Source organism: Balaenoptera acutorostrata, chromosome 6 (genome assembly GCF_949987535.1).
Source record: "Balaenoptera acutorostrata chromosome 6, mBalAcu1.1, whole genome shotgun sequence".
In the NCBI taxonomy this organism is placed as follows: domain Eukaryota; kingdom Metazoa; phylum Chordata; class Mammalia; order Artiodactyla; family Balaenopteridae; genus Balaenoptera; species Balaenoptera acutorostrata.
Genome location: NC_080069.1, coordinates 112910722 through 112927107, shown reverse-complemented (window position 1 = coordinate 112927107; position 16386 = coordinate 112910722). Strand labels below are relative to the sequence as shown.

At 48.4% G+C, this 16386-nt stretch overlaps 1 protein-coding gene across 1 annotated transcript in view; it reads right to left on the bottom strand.

Moving 5' to 3' along the window:
- The window catches only part of MORN5 (MORN repeat containing 5), a 34111-nt gene that overhangs the window by 16513 nt on the left and 1212 nt on the right, over positions 1-16386 (bottom strand). Inside the window, exon 2 of the mRNA XM_057549439.1 lies at positions 7171-7302. Within this exon, the coding sequence (XP_057405422.1) occupies positions 7171-7302 (132 nt within the window). The remainder of the gene's footprint in view (positions 1-7170; positions 7303-16386) is intronic.

Here is a 16386-nt window from a genome sequence, read left to right as displayed (position 1 = left end):
TCTCTCTGACCTCTTCCCGCTCTCAAGCCTCCTGCGGGAGGGAGCTCCTAACTCAGTCTCTGTTGTGTTTTGTGTCTGCTGTGTTGATTGCAATATTGCCTCCATTGAGTTGCCGTCTTTTATGGTTTTATGGTCCCAGCAGAGGCAGCATCAGGGGGGAGTGGAAAGACCACAGGGCGTGTAGGAAGATGGGAGTGGGTTAGAATTCCAGCTTCACCATCACCAGTCTGTCATTCTTCACTCCCTGACCTGGCTTCCTAATCTCAGGACACACCCATTCCCAGCTCACAGGATGCATGTAGAGTTCCCAGGAGATGCAGGGCTCATAAGCTCAAAGGCTTTAAGGTGGGTACCTTAAAGAAATGACAGATGCTGGGAATTCCCTGGCGGTCCAGTGGTTAGGACTCAGTGCTTTCACTGCGTGGGCCGGGGTTCAATCCCTGCTTGGGGAACTAAGATCCTGCAAGTTGCGGCATGGTGCGACCCCCACCCCGAAACAATGACAGGTGCTAATGGGGGTCAGACAGCAGGGAGTGGTGGGAACCTGGGCAGTGCTTGCCCCCTGTTGGTGCCCAAACCCATGCCATTTCAAACATGGGGCCAGCCAAACAAAAACTCTGGCTTGAGAGCCACTGGTTTGAGATCTCTAATACTTAAGCTTTTAAGCTTTTCAAACTTGGAGGTGCAGAGAAATATAATGGCTTATATTTATTATTGAAAATAAGTTGTCTGTTATGTGCCGGGGACTGAATTTTGTATAATTTGTTGAAGAATCTGAGGGACTTGTAGGCAGGTCCTCTGCCCGCATGCCTGCTTTTCTTTCACAAACGTTGAATCACCTCCAACTTGTGGGACCCGTGTGAGGTGCAGAACACCCAGGGCTGAATCAGACACAGACACATGGCCCCCGCCCTCAAGAAGCTCTTAGTCTAGTGGGGAAGATAGGCAAATAGAGATTCTTCTACTGTCATGGGCTAAGTGCTGTGAGGCTTGTGGGAGCACAGAGGAGGGACATCTCACACAGACAGGATGGAGGGAGGCCGGGGGGCGGGGAGGGAGGTGTTGGTCAGGGAAGGCTGCCTAGAACAATGGTCCTGACCCTTAAGAAGGTTGTGAAATCAATTTAGTGCATAGCAACCATCATTTTAAAAAACTGAATAGAAAATAACGGACTTCTCTGGGTGTCCAGTGGTTGAGACTTCGTGGTTCCAATGCAGGGGGTGCGGGTTCGATCCCTGGTTGGGGAACTAAGATCCCACATGCTGCGCCGTAAGGCCAAAAAAAAACTGAATAGAAACGATCATAGCACATCTCATGTAAGAATACATACGTGAGTGTTCTGGGTCATGATGTAAATCATTTCTGATACGAGCCAAGGTCCAAAGGTTTGACAGCCACAGTTTGAGAGAATTCTTGCCTGCCTTGCTCCCCAAAGCCTGGCGCACTGCAGGCACTCAAACACTTTTGGATGAGCAGAAGGATGGATTTAAACTCTCACAGTGATCCAGCAGTAGGTACTGTCCTTTCCAGTGAAGAAAGGCACACTTGGAAACCCAAGTCTAGCAAACCTGGATCTGTCAAGCGTGCTCACAGCCTAGCAATTTGCAGCTTAGCCGTCCAGGGCTTTCTCTCTGCCCAGAGGCAGTTCAGAGCGAAAGGTGACCCTTCTGCTGGTGCCCCAGCCTGTGACCTCCTATAAAACAGCATCCCCGGCTCTGACCCACCCAGGTAGCATGTGCCTCATAATAGCAGTGGCTTAGGCCACTGTGTTTACTCTGGGATGGCCTCAGTCACCCGCCTCAGGCCCACGAGGCCAGCGGTCCTGAGCCTCCAGGACGCCAACAGGAAGCACCGTTTACGGGGCAGATTGGGATGCAGGGGAGAAAGGGCCCCGGGGGAAAACAGAAGATGGACAGAAGGCCACGTCAGTCCCCGGCAGGGTGAGGTAAGTCAAGGGTAATGACCAGGTGGCTACTACCAGAGACCCCTTTTTAGTGGTTTTCAGGACACTCTGAACTTGATCTGTCCTATAATATCAGGACCAAAATACCCCTTGTCTCCCTTTCTCCTCCATCATAGACTCTTAAGGTTAGAAGTACCCTAGAAATTATCCAGTTCAACCATGTCATTTTACAGATGAAGAGAAAGGGGCCTAGAGAGGGAAGGCACTGGCCCAGTGTCAGCCAGCAGGCAGCCTGGAACCTGGGGCCCGTGGCCCTTCAGATGCCCCTCTCTTGCCATCTTGCTGGAAGGATCTCCCATTTCCTATCCTTTGGCCCCTTTTCTAATGTAACAAGAGAAATCTTTCTAATGGACAAATCAGTTACTATTCCACTTGCCTAAAACCTTCCCTTACTCCCCCACGGCCCTCAGGTGAAAAGACACCTGTGAGCTTTCCTCCTGCCCTCTTGGGCCTCCTCTCCTGCTCACTTTCCCCTGACATATTGGTGTCTCACACTCCTGAACGACCTGTAGCCTCTTAGATGTGCAGCGCTCTCCCTCATCTCTAATCCTTTGCACATCGTGTTCCCTCTGCCTTTAACACTCTTCCCAACCCTGATGCACTTGTTTGCTCTTATTTAGGTTTCACATTAGATCTTGCTTTTTCCAGAAAACCTCCCTGGCCTGCTGGCCTCCAGGGTTTGGGATCCTCACGAGGTTCTCTTGCAGCAACTCTGAACTGTCACGATCCATTTCACTGTCACTTTCTCTTGCTGCCTGAGAGCCTCTAGGATGCCGCTGTCACCTTCATGCCTAACACAGAGCCCAACCCATAGCAACTGGTCAATAAATATTTGTCATCCAAACAATCATCAGTGTCTGCCCTTCTAAGGATGGCCTTCCCTTCCCCTGATGCAGTTTTTTAAAAGACTTAATATTTTAGAGCAGTTTTAGGTTCACAATAAAATTGAGAGGCAGGTACAGAGATTGCCCATATATTCCCTGCCCCACACATGCACGGTCTCCCCCATTATGAACATCTCGCACCAGATGGTACATTTGTTACCACTGATGAACCTACATGGACACGTCATAATCACCCAAAGTCCTTAGGTGACATTAGGGTTCACTCTTGGTGTTCTATATTCTATGGGTTTGGACAGATGTATAATGACATGTATCCATCATCATAGTATCATCCATAGTATCTTCACTGCCCTAAAATCCTCTGTGCATCCCCATGATGCATTTTAAAGTTTGTCATCAAGCATGGCTTTTGCCCACAAGATTCTGGGAACCACAATTTCTGATTCCCCAGTCACACCATGCACATTCATGCCTCTGTGTCTTTGCCCATGCTGTTCCCTGTGCCTGGAATGCCCTTCCCCAACGATCCTGTTTATGAGACCCCTACTCATCCTTTAAGACCCATCACTTGGGGAATTCCCTGGTGGTCCAGTGGTTAGGACTCTGCACTTCCACTGCAGGGGCCGCGGGTTTGATCCCTAGTCGGGGAACTAAGATCCCACATGCCATGCGGCGCAGCCAAAACAAAGACCTATCACTTCTGGGACATTTTTCCTGACTGACACCCTCCATCCCGGCCAGGTGATCAATTCCCCCTCTTCATCCCCCCCTGCACCATTCTCCAGGGCTTCCCCCCACCAGGGCCCACATCTCATGATATTGTGATTATATTTTTTTGTATCTGTCTTCTCCACCAGTCTGTGAACCTGCACAGGACCAGCATGTCCCCTCAGTGAGGCAAGACTGGAATACAATTCAAATCTAGAAAACTGAAAATGCATCAGTTGTATTGTACAACAACTGAAGAAAGATTATGCTAGCGCAGAATTCCCCAAAACACTAGTGCCATAAAAATTCTCCCTGCTGCCCCATCTCCCAACTAATTTTATGGTCAAATAATTTTAGGAAATGACGTAAATATATCTCTCTGGTAGAGATTCACAGCACACACTCATTCCTTAATTTATCTTTTTCATATACAGTTAATGAGCGCCTAATACGTGCCTGGGTCTGTGCTTGGTGCTGGAGCTACAGCAGCGTGCCAGTTTTTAAGAAAAAATTTTGCTTCCTTTCTCCTGTAACTTTGAACTTCACTGGTTCAGAGGCCTTAGTTCTCAAGGAGAAATGGTCCCACCAAGTGATACAACAATGGTTCGATTCAACTGGAAGTGGAAACAGCCACCTAGCCATTTTGGCACCTTATGCCACTGAAACAACAGGCAAAGTAGGGGAATACGTTTCTGGCTGGAGTGAGGGATCTCGATGGCCAGGTGGAAATTGGGTTGCTGTTACTGGGGAAAGGAGACGCTGTATGGAACCCAAGGGGGTTCTCTAGGGCACTCCTTAGTACTTCCACTGCCAATAGTAAAAATGAATGCAAAACTAAACCAACCAACGAAACAACCAAAAAAGGCAGGACCAGTAAGGATTCAGGCCCCTCAAGGATGAAGGTTTGGGTCGCCCAACCTGTTAAAAAACCAGACCAACTGAAATGCAGACAGAAAGCTAATGGAACATGGAATTTATAATAGAAAAAGGAATTTATAAGTATTAACTACAGCCTCACGACCAGTTATAGAAAGAGGACTGTATCGACGATACAGCTTTTCTTCCTTGCTTGTATGTTTATGTATAACAGTAGCTATATCATTTATCTATCTACATATTTGCTTTTATTAACTAATTTTTTTTCTCTTCTTTCCTCTTTTCCCCTTAATATTTTATAGGAAGATTCTTGGCAGTGGCGTGTAGGTTGTAGATTAGGCAGGTCTGTCAAGGGATAACATTACTCAAAGATGGATGCAACATCTATTGGGTGTAAGGTCTCCCCTCTCCGAGGAGGTGGTGAGAGCATCTTTGTATTAGTAGGAAGGATAGCTGCAACTTGTAATACAAAAAAGCATAAACGTGTTATCTTTGCAGCAGAGAAGACTGTGTTTGGATGCTGAGCAACAAAAAGCAGTTGATGGGGCCAGTTATGAAGCAACTGACTCTCAACTCCAGACCTACCTTTCTACACTCTGCTTGGCGATGCTGGGACTGGGACCACGTGGAGGATATTTCCCCTTTGCCAGCTGGCCCCCAGTCAGGTGCCTCGAGGCAGACAGAGGGGGAGGGGACACGCTCTTTCCTGTTTTGCTTGTTGTTCTGGTCAGTGTCTCAGCAGTGGCCTTTCACTTCCAGTTTCCAGCTTTCCCCACGCTCCTAGAATCAGCGTCACTGTGCTGTCTCTCCGGAGGCCCTCCTGGGCAGCGCCCCCTCCTCACAAGTCTGGGATGCAGCTCCTGGTTGGGGGGGCCTCTATCAATCTACATTCTAATAACCCAATCTCTTGCTTTCCCCCGCCAGTTTTGAGGTGGTAGCTGCTTCCTGCAGTTACTTTCTCTATCACTTCAGTGTCTTCCTTTTGATTTTTCAGCTCTCCAATACTTACTTAACCAATTTCCTGATATTAACTTCTTTGTTTTTCTGACTGGACACTGGACAGGTACAAGTGGAGACAAGACAGACAGAGTCCCTGCTCTCAAGGACCTTACCGTCTAGTGGGAGAGGCAGACAGTAAGCAATTCATTACACAAGTGAGTATTTAATTACAGTTGAAATAAGTGCCGGGAAGGAAAACTACAAAGTATACCAGCATTTAAAAGGTCCTGAGAAGCCCTTCAGTAAGTAAAACTGTTTAGTATTACTTAACTCAGTATCTCCTTAGTTGATTTGATCAAGAAACTTCATGGGAGCCTATTTATATCCAGCAGAATTAGTGTTCTATATAGTACACTCTGTTAATGGAAGATGAGAAGTCAGAGAAAAGTGCCAGGGACTTGGAACACAAGCATTTGCCATGTTCCCCCAGGAGCACCCAGTGGGCGAGGGGTATCTCAGCTCCAGGATTCAGCCACAACATCAGCTGACGATTCCCTTTGCGCTTATTCCAGCACCGCAAGGCAACTTTCTGATCATCATTGAATTACTGAGTAAATTTCCCTACAGGGAGTGGAGACACTCAGCAGCCAACCCAGGCCTTCTGGTCTACCTGGCAGTTTCTTTCTCATTACACAGTAGGGTTTCTTGACCTGGGTCTTTAGGGGAACCATCAACCCCTTAAGACTATAAGCAAAATGCATATATGTGTGTGTGTGTGTGTGTGTGTGTGTGTGTGTATGTGTGTGTGTGCACATATATATTTGTGTGTGTGCATATGTGGGCATTTTTCTACGAAGAGGGTCCGTAGTTTTGGTTATTCCTAGTGGGATTATGACTCTAGAAAAGAGAAGGGTTAGGAATCACAGTGTTAAAGGAAAATGTTCTTGTTCTTATTTGTACATTGACCTCTTGCAAGTTTGGTCACTGTAAGTCAGTCCTTCTCAGTCTGATCAGCTTGTGTTCACTCACCAAACTGAGGTTCTGGATCCTCCAAGGTACTCCCCAGGCTGAGGGGCCAGCAGTCATCTTGGACCACATGGCATCACTCACTTTCCAGGCCTTTACCTGTGTTGGTTCCTCGGCTGAAAACCCTCTCCCCACACCTTAGGGTCAACTCCGCATCATTTTTTGGGTCTCAGGTTAGCTATTTCCTTCTTGAATCCTTCTCGGAATTTCCAGTTCTGGATTAGATACCACTTCTTTGTGCTCCCACGGCATCACTCCCACCTCTCTGGGACCCCATTCCCATCTCCACTACCCCCCACCACCATTTAGGGCCATGTTTTTCCCTTTCATTATGCTTATTCCATGATGCAATTAACTGTTCGTAGTACTTGTCTGCTATTTGCCAAACATAAGCTCCACGAGGAAGGGGTTTGTGGCTAGCTTTGGTGCCCAGACCAAGCAGAGTGTCTAGCATACAGCAGGCACTTATTAGCTGCAGGGAAGCATGCAAAGATAAGTACTTGAATCCTTTCAGTGCTACACTTATGTGCTGTCACAGTTAGACCACTAATGTCCTCTGCCCTACTCTGTGACTAAGTATAGACTTGTCAGCCATGAGAATTCCAAAGAGTGAAACATTCAGACAGTCAATTTTTGTCAATTTTCGGACAATCAATTATTGGCAAAAGCTTCTTTCTCGCTAAATGCATGCATGTGTGTGCACATGTGTGCACAAACCTACATGTGATCAGACGAGATTGGGCACGTTCAGGGTGGTATGGCCATAGACCAAACCTATGTGTGATGAGAGAAGAGAAAACATGTGCCACATACCTGCATTTCTCAGAAAGCGATTCTTATAGTCCTTGACAATCCTCGTGGTCGGGTTATAGAAGCCGTCTCCGCAGTCATAACAGCCTGGAGGGATTTTTCTAGGCGGGTCCATATTGGTGACTTGAGAGATACCTTGAAAGGATATCATGGATCATTAACTCACCACCAAGGCCAAACCCAGTCCCAACCTAAAGTCCACTTTTGGCTGGTTGCTCATGTGACAATCCGGCCCCATTCCTAGACCACACACTCCCTATCAGGGTACAGAGCAAAAGCACCACAAACAGGGCCCCAGAGGGACTTCCTGAAAATGGCTCCATGAGTCGGGTCTGGGAAACTAAGTTGCCTGCATTCCTTGGCTCATGGCCATGTATCCCTCTGACCTTCACTTCCATCATCACATCTCCTCTCCCTCTGCTTTTATCATCAACTCGTCTTCTCTCACTCTGACCCTCTTGCGTCCCTCTTATAAGGACCCCTGTGATTACACTGGGCCCACCTAGATAATCCAGGATAACCTCCCCACTTCAAGATCCTTGACTTAATCACATCTGCAAAGTCCCTTTTGCCATGTAAAGTTAACACATTCATAGGTTAACACATTCATTCATAACACATAACACATTCATGATTAGACGTGGACATCCCCCTATCTTCTTCCCTTGACCCCATCCTCTATTTCTAGGGACACCATGAAAAGGGCACAGGTTCTGGAATCAGAGAGACCCTGAGGATGTGTCAGAGTCGGCCACATAGCTAGAAAGGCATTGTCTGGGAGAGGAATGGCATTCAAGGTGTGAGCAAAGGCCACAAGACATGAGCCTTCGTGCCTCGCTCAGGAAGCCTTGTGGAACAGGGTGTGTGTAAGGAAAACAGCAGGAAAGAAACGGGTCAGGTGGGCAAGGATCAGGTGATGAAGAACCCTGACCAAAACTACCAAAATAGCTGCCAGGCATTGTGCTCAGTGCTTGACTCCTACTATTTCGCTTAATCCTCATAGCAACCCTGTGGTCCCATTTTACAGATAAGAAAACTGAGGCTCAGACAGGTCAAATAACTTGCCCAAGGTTAGATACTGAGCTCTGCAGCCTATACATTAAGCTGCTGATATCAGGGGAGGAGAGGGTCTGGGCACCGCCTCCCAGGACCGGGGACATTGGAACCACCAGGAGGGAAAGAGGAGTCGGTGTACCTTTAAGGTCATAACCCCTGTGTGTTGTCTCTCTCGGACGCTGAGGCCTGAGGAAAGGAGATAAGGTTGGAATAAGTAACTTCTTGGTTTCCTTCTACTAGTGGGTCTGTAATTCCCTGTCCTCTGGACTGAGGGCTGGATGACTGCCGAGCGCAGCGCCACACTCACAGCTCAGGGTCCCGCACACAGCGGTGCTCTGAGGTTGGCTGACGAGGATAAGCAGGTACACTATTGGCTGATGGTTACTGAGGGCACACTCCACGCCAAGCGCTTCACAGCCGTTCTCTCCCCGAAGCTTCCTGCCAAAGCCCATCTCATGGATGCCCAGAGAGGAGAAGGGCAGCCTTAACCCTCCCCCCCCGGCCCTAACAATGCCTGCCGCTGAGGCTGAGAGGGGGCTTTTGGAGAGGTGAGCAGAGTGCCGAGGGACTTGGGAAGGAAGTGCGTACTTAGGATAAAGCTGCTGAGCCAGGAGCCGCTGGAGGAGAAGGCGTGGCGGCAGGAAGGTTGTGCGCTGCCTCAAGACTGGCAGAGACGCAGCTTTGGCAAAACCTAAGCTGTGCTTGAGAGCTGAGGGCCTGAGGCCAGGAGCTCTTTGCCTACAGGCCTCAGCTGGGGTGAAGGGCTCATGACAAAGTCATCGCTAAGCCAGGGGGAGCCATTTACAAGGTTCTCCAGTGGCATCCAGACTGGCAGCTATTTGAAGGCAGAGACTGTGTCCTCGAAGCTCCCTGTCCCCCGGGGCCTAGCCAATGTCTGCCACAGAGCAGGTGCTCAGGGAACGCCTGTGAACATCATTGCTGTAACTACCCTAAGTGCACCCATCACCTCCTACTGTGATGTCAATATTATTGTCCCTGTTTGGTAATAACTCTTTACTGAGCACCTCGTATGTGCCAGGCAATGTGCCAAGCACTGCGGACACGGAGCCTTTGCTCTCAAGGAGCTCACAGTCGGCTCCTCCTGAGAGATGCTCACGACAGAGCTGGGGGAGTGGATCACGGCTGCTCTGTGATTTCTCATGGGGAGCACTTGCCTAGTCTGGGAATTCAGGGAAGGGTCCCAGGAAAGGGGCATTAAGCTAAGACCTGAAGGGTGGGAAGGAATTATTTGGGTGAAGTGAGAGGGTTAGAGCATTCCAGGCAGAGGGAAAGGCAAGAGCACGGTCTCTTGGAGGAGCAGAGAGAACATCCGAGAAGGGTAGGGAGCGAGGGATGAGGCTGGGGACCTCACAAGAGCCAGAGAACGCGGGTCATTTTAAGAGTGTGGAACCTTATCTTCAGGGTAGTGAGGAGGCGCTGAAGGGCTGGTGGCAATCAGATTCACGGTTTCCAAAGATGAAAGTGACCACAGAGTGGAGAATGGCCCAGAGGGGGTCAAGCGTGGATCTCAGGAGATCAGGTAAAGAAGGGCAGAGGATGGAGGTCTGGAATAGGGCAGCGGCAGAGAGGATGAAGAAACTCAACTGGGCACATGGCGGTGCTTGGTAAATATTTGTTTAATGAACAAATGGATATATTTTAGAGGCAGAATCCGTAGGACTAGGTGATGGATTGCACACTGCGATAGGAGGAGGCAGGATTAGGCTTATCTCGGCTGGGGGTGGGGGGGAGTGACAGTCTCTCGGGGAGCAATCCTTGGGGGGAGAGGGGGCTGGTGAGGAAGGTAATGAACTCAGTGCAAATTGAGGGACAACCAAACGTAGTTGTTGGGGAAGCTGGATGCAGGAATCTGAGACTCAGGGATTTTGATTTCAATTAAATGAAGGCTTAAAAGTGAATCAACTTGTAGGAAGAAGGCACAGAATGATGACAGAAGAGGGCCTAAGCCAGAGAGCCGTGGGGAAGCCCAAAATTAATAATTAAGGGGAGGAGGAGCTGCAAAGGAGACGGGATAGAAAGAAAGTGGGAGAGTGAGGTGTCAGGAAAGCAAAGGGAGAGAAGGAGTCTCATCGGGTCCACTATCTGATCCAGGTCACAAAGCCAGGGTTTGCACTGACTGACTCTGACCCTGAGTGCTTTCTGGAGGTTTCTGTCCTCAGGGAGGTTGAGCTGCCCAGGCTCATCCAGCTACTGAGGGAGAATGCTAGGACTCCAACCCTGACCTTCCAGCTCTCTGCTCTGTCAACTACACCACATTATCTCATGTTAGGATTTTTTTTTTTTTTACAGTTTGCAACGTCATTTTCCCACATTTGGATATGTTGTCTGGGCTGTGCTGAAATCTAGCCTCTTGAGGTTCAGCTGACCTCACACGAGTCTCACAAACACAGGATGAGCCCCTTAAGCTGCCAGAATCCAGACTCTAGCCCTGATGTCGCCCTCTGTGATGGAACTCGATTTTTGAAGGGACATAGCGTGATGCAGGGGACCTCAGAGAGGAAGACATGGGCTCCCGTGGGAGCTCTGCCACTGGACACGTGTTTGGACTATGTGGACTCAGCTTCCTCCTCTGTGACATGGGACTAGGAAGGCAGACATGGCAGGGTCATCTGGAGATACTATGAGACAGGGATCATAGAGGGCCTCACCCGGCACCCGATGCACAGAGCACACGCTCCATCGGTGCTGTTCCACGTCGGTGCTACAGCTGATCCGATGAATAACAGCAGCTGAGAGGTACTGTGCACCTACTGTGCGTGCAAGACACTGCTGTAAACACTTTATATGAGTGATCTTATTTACGAGACACGTGGGGTAAATGATGCTATTGTCCCATTTTGCAGGGGAAAAACTGAGGCACAGAAAGGTGGAGGCACTGCCCTTGGTCCCCGGCTGGTACAGGGGAGCTGAGATTTGAGGACTGGGTTTTCTGATTCTAGAACCTGGCGCTTCTGCATTCTGTGACCCTGCTCCATACTACTCTCCTTTGGGTGGGTTACTTCAATGGGCCACAGCCCATTTATTCAGAACCGTTTTTCACCTTCCTCTCTGTTTGGGTGTGAAGGGAAAGAAGGGTGCCTGGGTACCTGCAGGCTTCAAGCCATAGCAGATCTCAGTGTAAAACCTCCGATCGTAGCTGTCACAGTAATGCCAGTTCTCAGCATCATACTGCAGCCCGTCTGAGAAGGTGTACGTGCCCTGGAAGATAAGGAGCACACACACAGGTCTGAGGAACCCACAGCCCACTAGCCAAGAAGGACGAAAGTCAAGGGAAGGGGTGGCTTTTTCATCGCCATAGAAAAGAAGAGATAACTATCACAGCTATTACGGCTGCGGTGATTAGGAGGAGTGGTTATGAAGTCCTGGCACCCAAAATACGCAACTCACTGTGTAACCTCGGGCAGATGACCTATCCTCGGTAGCCCTCGGTTTCCTCCTTCATCCAATTGGAAAATAATGCTGTATATTTAATAGGATTGATTCAATGAGATAGTACATGAAAAGCACTTAACATAGGGCTGGCATATAGTAAACAGTCAATAAGTGTTACTATTATTCTTTTATTATTATCATGGCTTGAAAGTTCAGAGCCCTCAGTCATGGCTCTTTGTCCAAACATGTACATTCAGCTTTTGCTGCCTTAGTGCTAAAGGAAGCCTCAGGATGTAGACATCACATTGGCCTGGGCATCAGGAAACATGAGTGGAAATTCCAATACTATTAATTCACTGGGTGGCCTTGGGTAAGTCACATCCCCTTCCTGGGGCTTAGATTCTCCAAGCTGTAAAGCGAGGAGTGTTTCTTAACCTTTTTTTAGGTCATGAGCCAGCCCCTGTACACACCCATAATCCCATGAAAGTTATAGATCCTTTCCCTGGAGAAATTATAGTCACATGTACACAGAAGCTTTTGTATATAAATTGGGAGATTTCATTGACTCCCTGAATTCTACTTGTGGCCCACAAATCCCAGGCTAAGAACTCCTGACTTAGATGATTTCTCATGATAGTAATGGTGGAGTTAACACTTATTGAGTGCCTACTGTGTGCCAGGTACTGAGCAGACTGCTCACATATATTGCCTCATTTATTCTCATAACCATCCTAGGAGATGCCTGGTACTCTCGTGGCCGGTGGAATCATGGTCCCCCAAAGATGTCCACGTCTAATCATTGAACCTATGAATGTGTTAACTTTACATGGCAAAAGGGACTTTGCAGATGTGATTAAGTCAAGGATCTTGAAGTGGGGAGATTATCCTGGATTATCTAGGTGGGCCCAGTGTAATCACAGGGGTCCTTGTAAGAGGGAGGCAAGAGGGTCAGAGTGAGAGAAGACGAGGTGATGATAAAAGCAGAGGGAGAGGAGATGTGATGATGGAAGTGAAGGTCAGAGGGATGCATGGCCATGAGCCAAGGAATGCAGGCAACTTCTAGAAGCTGGAAAAGGCGAGGAAGTGGATCCTCCCACAGAGCCTCCAGAAGGAATGCAGCACTGCTGACCTATTGTAGACTTCTGATGTCCAGAACCATAAGATAATAAGTTTCTGTTGTTTGAAGGCACTGAGTTTATAGTAATTTGTTACAGCAGCAATATGATACTAATACAACCATTGTCCCAGTTGATAGACAAGAAACATGAGTCTCAGAAACGGGAGGTCATGGGCCCAAGGTCACACATTTGGTGGCATAATAGGATTCAAACTCATCATGGCCTGTCCAGGAGCCCTTCTGGATCCAGAGGGAGAGGATTCCAGAGCCCTGAAGATCAAGAGGAGGGAGAAGAGAGCAGCAGAGGGGGAGGGCAGGGTGTGTGTCAGGGGGGCTCTTCCTGTCTGAGGCTTTCCCCTCTGCAGACTCTCTCCCCAGCTGATTACCTTTACAACCAATCCTTTCTCCCAAATGGCATTGTATCGGCTCCCACTGGGGAAGTACAAGGTTCCTTGGCCATGAAACATGCCGTCCTTCATTTCCCCAACATATTTTGTTTCGGTAGGGAGGATGTATTCGGCTTCCCCCTCCATCCTGTAAGGACAAAGGGAAGTCACTGAGCCCCCATGGCAGCTGGAGCATCAGAGCTGGCGGGTGCAGGAGAGCCAGCAGGAAGCTCAGGGTCCTCGGACATTATTGTCCCAGCAATATTCTGCTCAGAAACAAAATGTTTGTTTCCCTCAAAGCTCAAAAGTAAGAGGGGCTGTGTGTTGAAGGGGATGCAGGGTTTGGTCTATTTGTTCTCCCTCTCTCTCAGGTAGGGACTGTCCTGGAGTTCACACTGCCCCTGGAAGCCCCCCTTGGGAGGCCCAGAGAGGGGAACAATGCATCCAAAGCCACACAGTAAGCACTGTGAAACAGAGATGGGGGCCAGGTTTCCTGGTAGCTGATGCTGGGTCTTCCCCACCCCCCACAACCAGCCTACCCCTGCCCATTGCGCCATAAGTAGGAAACTGGGAAAAGTATGAAATTTAGGTGGGAAACAGGAATTTGAATCCTACTTCACCATGCCCTAGATGTATCATCTTGGAGACTTTCCTAAACCTCTCTGTTTTCCTTCCTTCCTTTGTTCCTTCCTTTTTTCCAAGAAATATTTACAGAACACCTGCTATATGCCAGGTGCCTTGCTGAGTCTAGTCTGTTGGATACAATACTACAGACACAACAGTGATCAAGGTAGATGCAGTCCTTGTCCTCGGGGGGCTCACGGTTCAGTGGGAGACACAGTTTAGCAATTATATAATGTGTGGTCAGTGCCATGCAGGAGAAGACAGGCCCCTACCTGAGCACGGGGCAGGGAACCAGCTGGACCACTTACTTCACGTGTGAAATGGCTGAGATTAATGCCCAAGATTAACCCAGATACTGGTAACAGTTTTCCTAGTAAAGGCCTGACATATAGTGAGTGCTTAAGAAATATGCTTTCATTCATTCCTTCATTCCTTCTCCATTCTTCCCCACTAGCTGGTATTTACCTCTCCTAACTCTGAACTTCTTTTTGGTTTTGTTTGTACCTCCGCTGGACACCTTGCACTTTCTGCCTTGCATCGTAATTGTATACTTCATCTCCCCTATTTAATCAAAGCTTCTTGAGAGGAAGACCTTGGTATCCTCAGCTCCTAGAATCATGTTTCTTTTTTTTTTTTTTAAACATTTTTATTGGAGTATAATTGCTTTACAATGGTGTGTTAGTTTCTGATGTTTCTTCTTAAATAGGTGCTCCTGAACATCTACTAAGTAAGGAACGAAGGAAACAGAAGGGCCAGTGGACTTCCTGAGTGGATGACAGAAGTTGCCGCTGTGACAGAGGCCCCAAGCAGAAGAGCACTGTGGTTAAGGCACAGCTTCTGACCCGGACAGGCCTGGAGTCCAGAACTGGCTCCACCTCTCCATGCCTGTGTGACCTTGTGTGACCTCCACCTTTCTAAGCCTGAGTTTCTCATCTGTAAAATAGGGATAATGATGACACCCCTGCAAAGTTGTTGCGTTAATGTCTATGAAACTCTAATAGAATGCCTGACGTATAGAAGAGCTTAAAAACTATTTTGCTTTTACTTTGCTACAAGACACAGAAGGAAAGAGAACTCCTCTTCTTCTTTTTTATTTCTTTAAATTTTTTTTTTCGGCTGCATTGGGTCTTAGTTGTGGCACGTGGGATCTTCGTTGAGGCATGCGAGGTCTTTCGTTACTAGCGCCTGGGCTTCTCTCTAGTTGTGGTGTGCGGGCTCCAGGGCGCGTGGGCTCTGTAGATGTGGCACCCGGTTCCAGAGTGCGTGGGCTCTGTAGTTTGCACCACGCAGGCTCTCTAGTTGAGGCGTGCAGCTCAGTAGTTGTGGCACGCAGGCTTAGTTGCCCCGCGGCACGTGGGATCTTAGTTCCCTGACCAGGAATCGAACCCACGTCCCCTGCATTGTAAGGCGATTCTTTACCACTGGACCACCAGGGAAGTACCTCCTCTTCTTCTTTCCTCTACCTCTTTGCTTGAGATCACATCTGTCATTTCTAAACATAGTCTCCGTCTAAACCCTTCTCTGAGATTTGGCAACTCCCCTCTTTTTTTTTTTACTGCGAATTGGACACTATTATTCATACCATCTACAGACATCTCCAGCCCACCCCAAACAGAACTCATCCTCTCCTCCACCAAAGCAGCCGAATCCTCCAGGTTCAAAGCCTGGAGGTGGGCTCTGGGCTGGGATTGGAAGCAGTCTCTGAATGGGACCAGGAGCCAATCAGTTGCCAAGTCCTGGCAATGAAATCGCCCAACTTCTACATTTTTCTCTTTCCTGCAGCCCCACTGCCTCTGCCTTGGCCCAGAGACCTGGTGCCTCTTACCGAGACAGTGGCAATGGGCTCTGACCTGATCTCCCCACCTCCACTCTGCCTCCCTCCGTCCCTCTTTCCATCCTTCCCTTCCTCCTCTCCCTCTCCTTCCCTTCCGTTTTTTCTTTTATTCATTCAAGGTGGAAAGCCTTCATTTTATAGACGTATTTTTTTGGCCGTACCATGCAGCATGTGGGATCTTAGTTGCCCCACCAGGGATCGAACCCACACCCCCTGCATGGGAGTGCGGAGTCTTAACCACTGGACCACTAGGGAAGTCCTGAAATGCCTTCATTTCAAATTCAAAGTAAATTAGAAAGAACAAAGAGAGCTACTTTATAATGAAGACATTAATCCTTAACAAGGATATGATAACCATATCTCAAATATTATTCATCCATTCATTCTCTTATTCATTCATGTGGCTAACAATAACTGAGTGTGTGCCAGACAGATGTACTATGAGGAGGGACACAGAGATGAAATAAATTAGATTTCCTAATGCCCAGCACTACCAAGGGTCTAACAGTGGCTCTTCCCACCCACAGAACTGTGCATGGTATTCAAATCGCTCTACGTAAGAGCACAGCCCCCAGTCTAGCTTGGGCTCCCACTCTCCTCCAGGCACATTCTACACTCCAACCAAACTGAACTGCCTGCTCTTTCCCTTATAAGCCCTCTGAGCTATTGCTCATGCTATTCCCTTTGCCTGGAAACATTCTTCACCTTGCATCTCCACCCACCTAGATCCTACCCAACCTTCAGGGCCCATTTCAAATATTGTCTCCTCCATGAAGTCTTCCAGGACTGCTCCAACTAGATGCATCCTC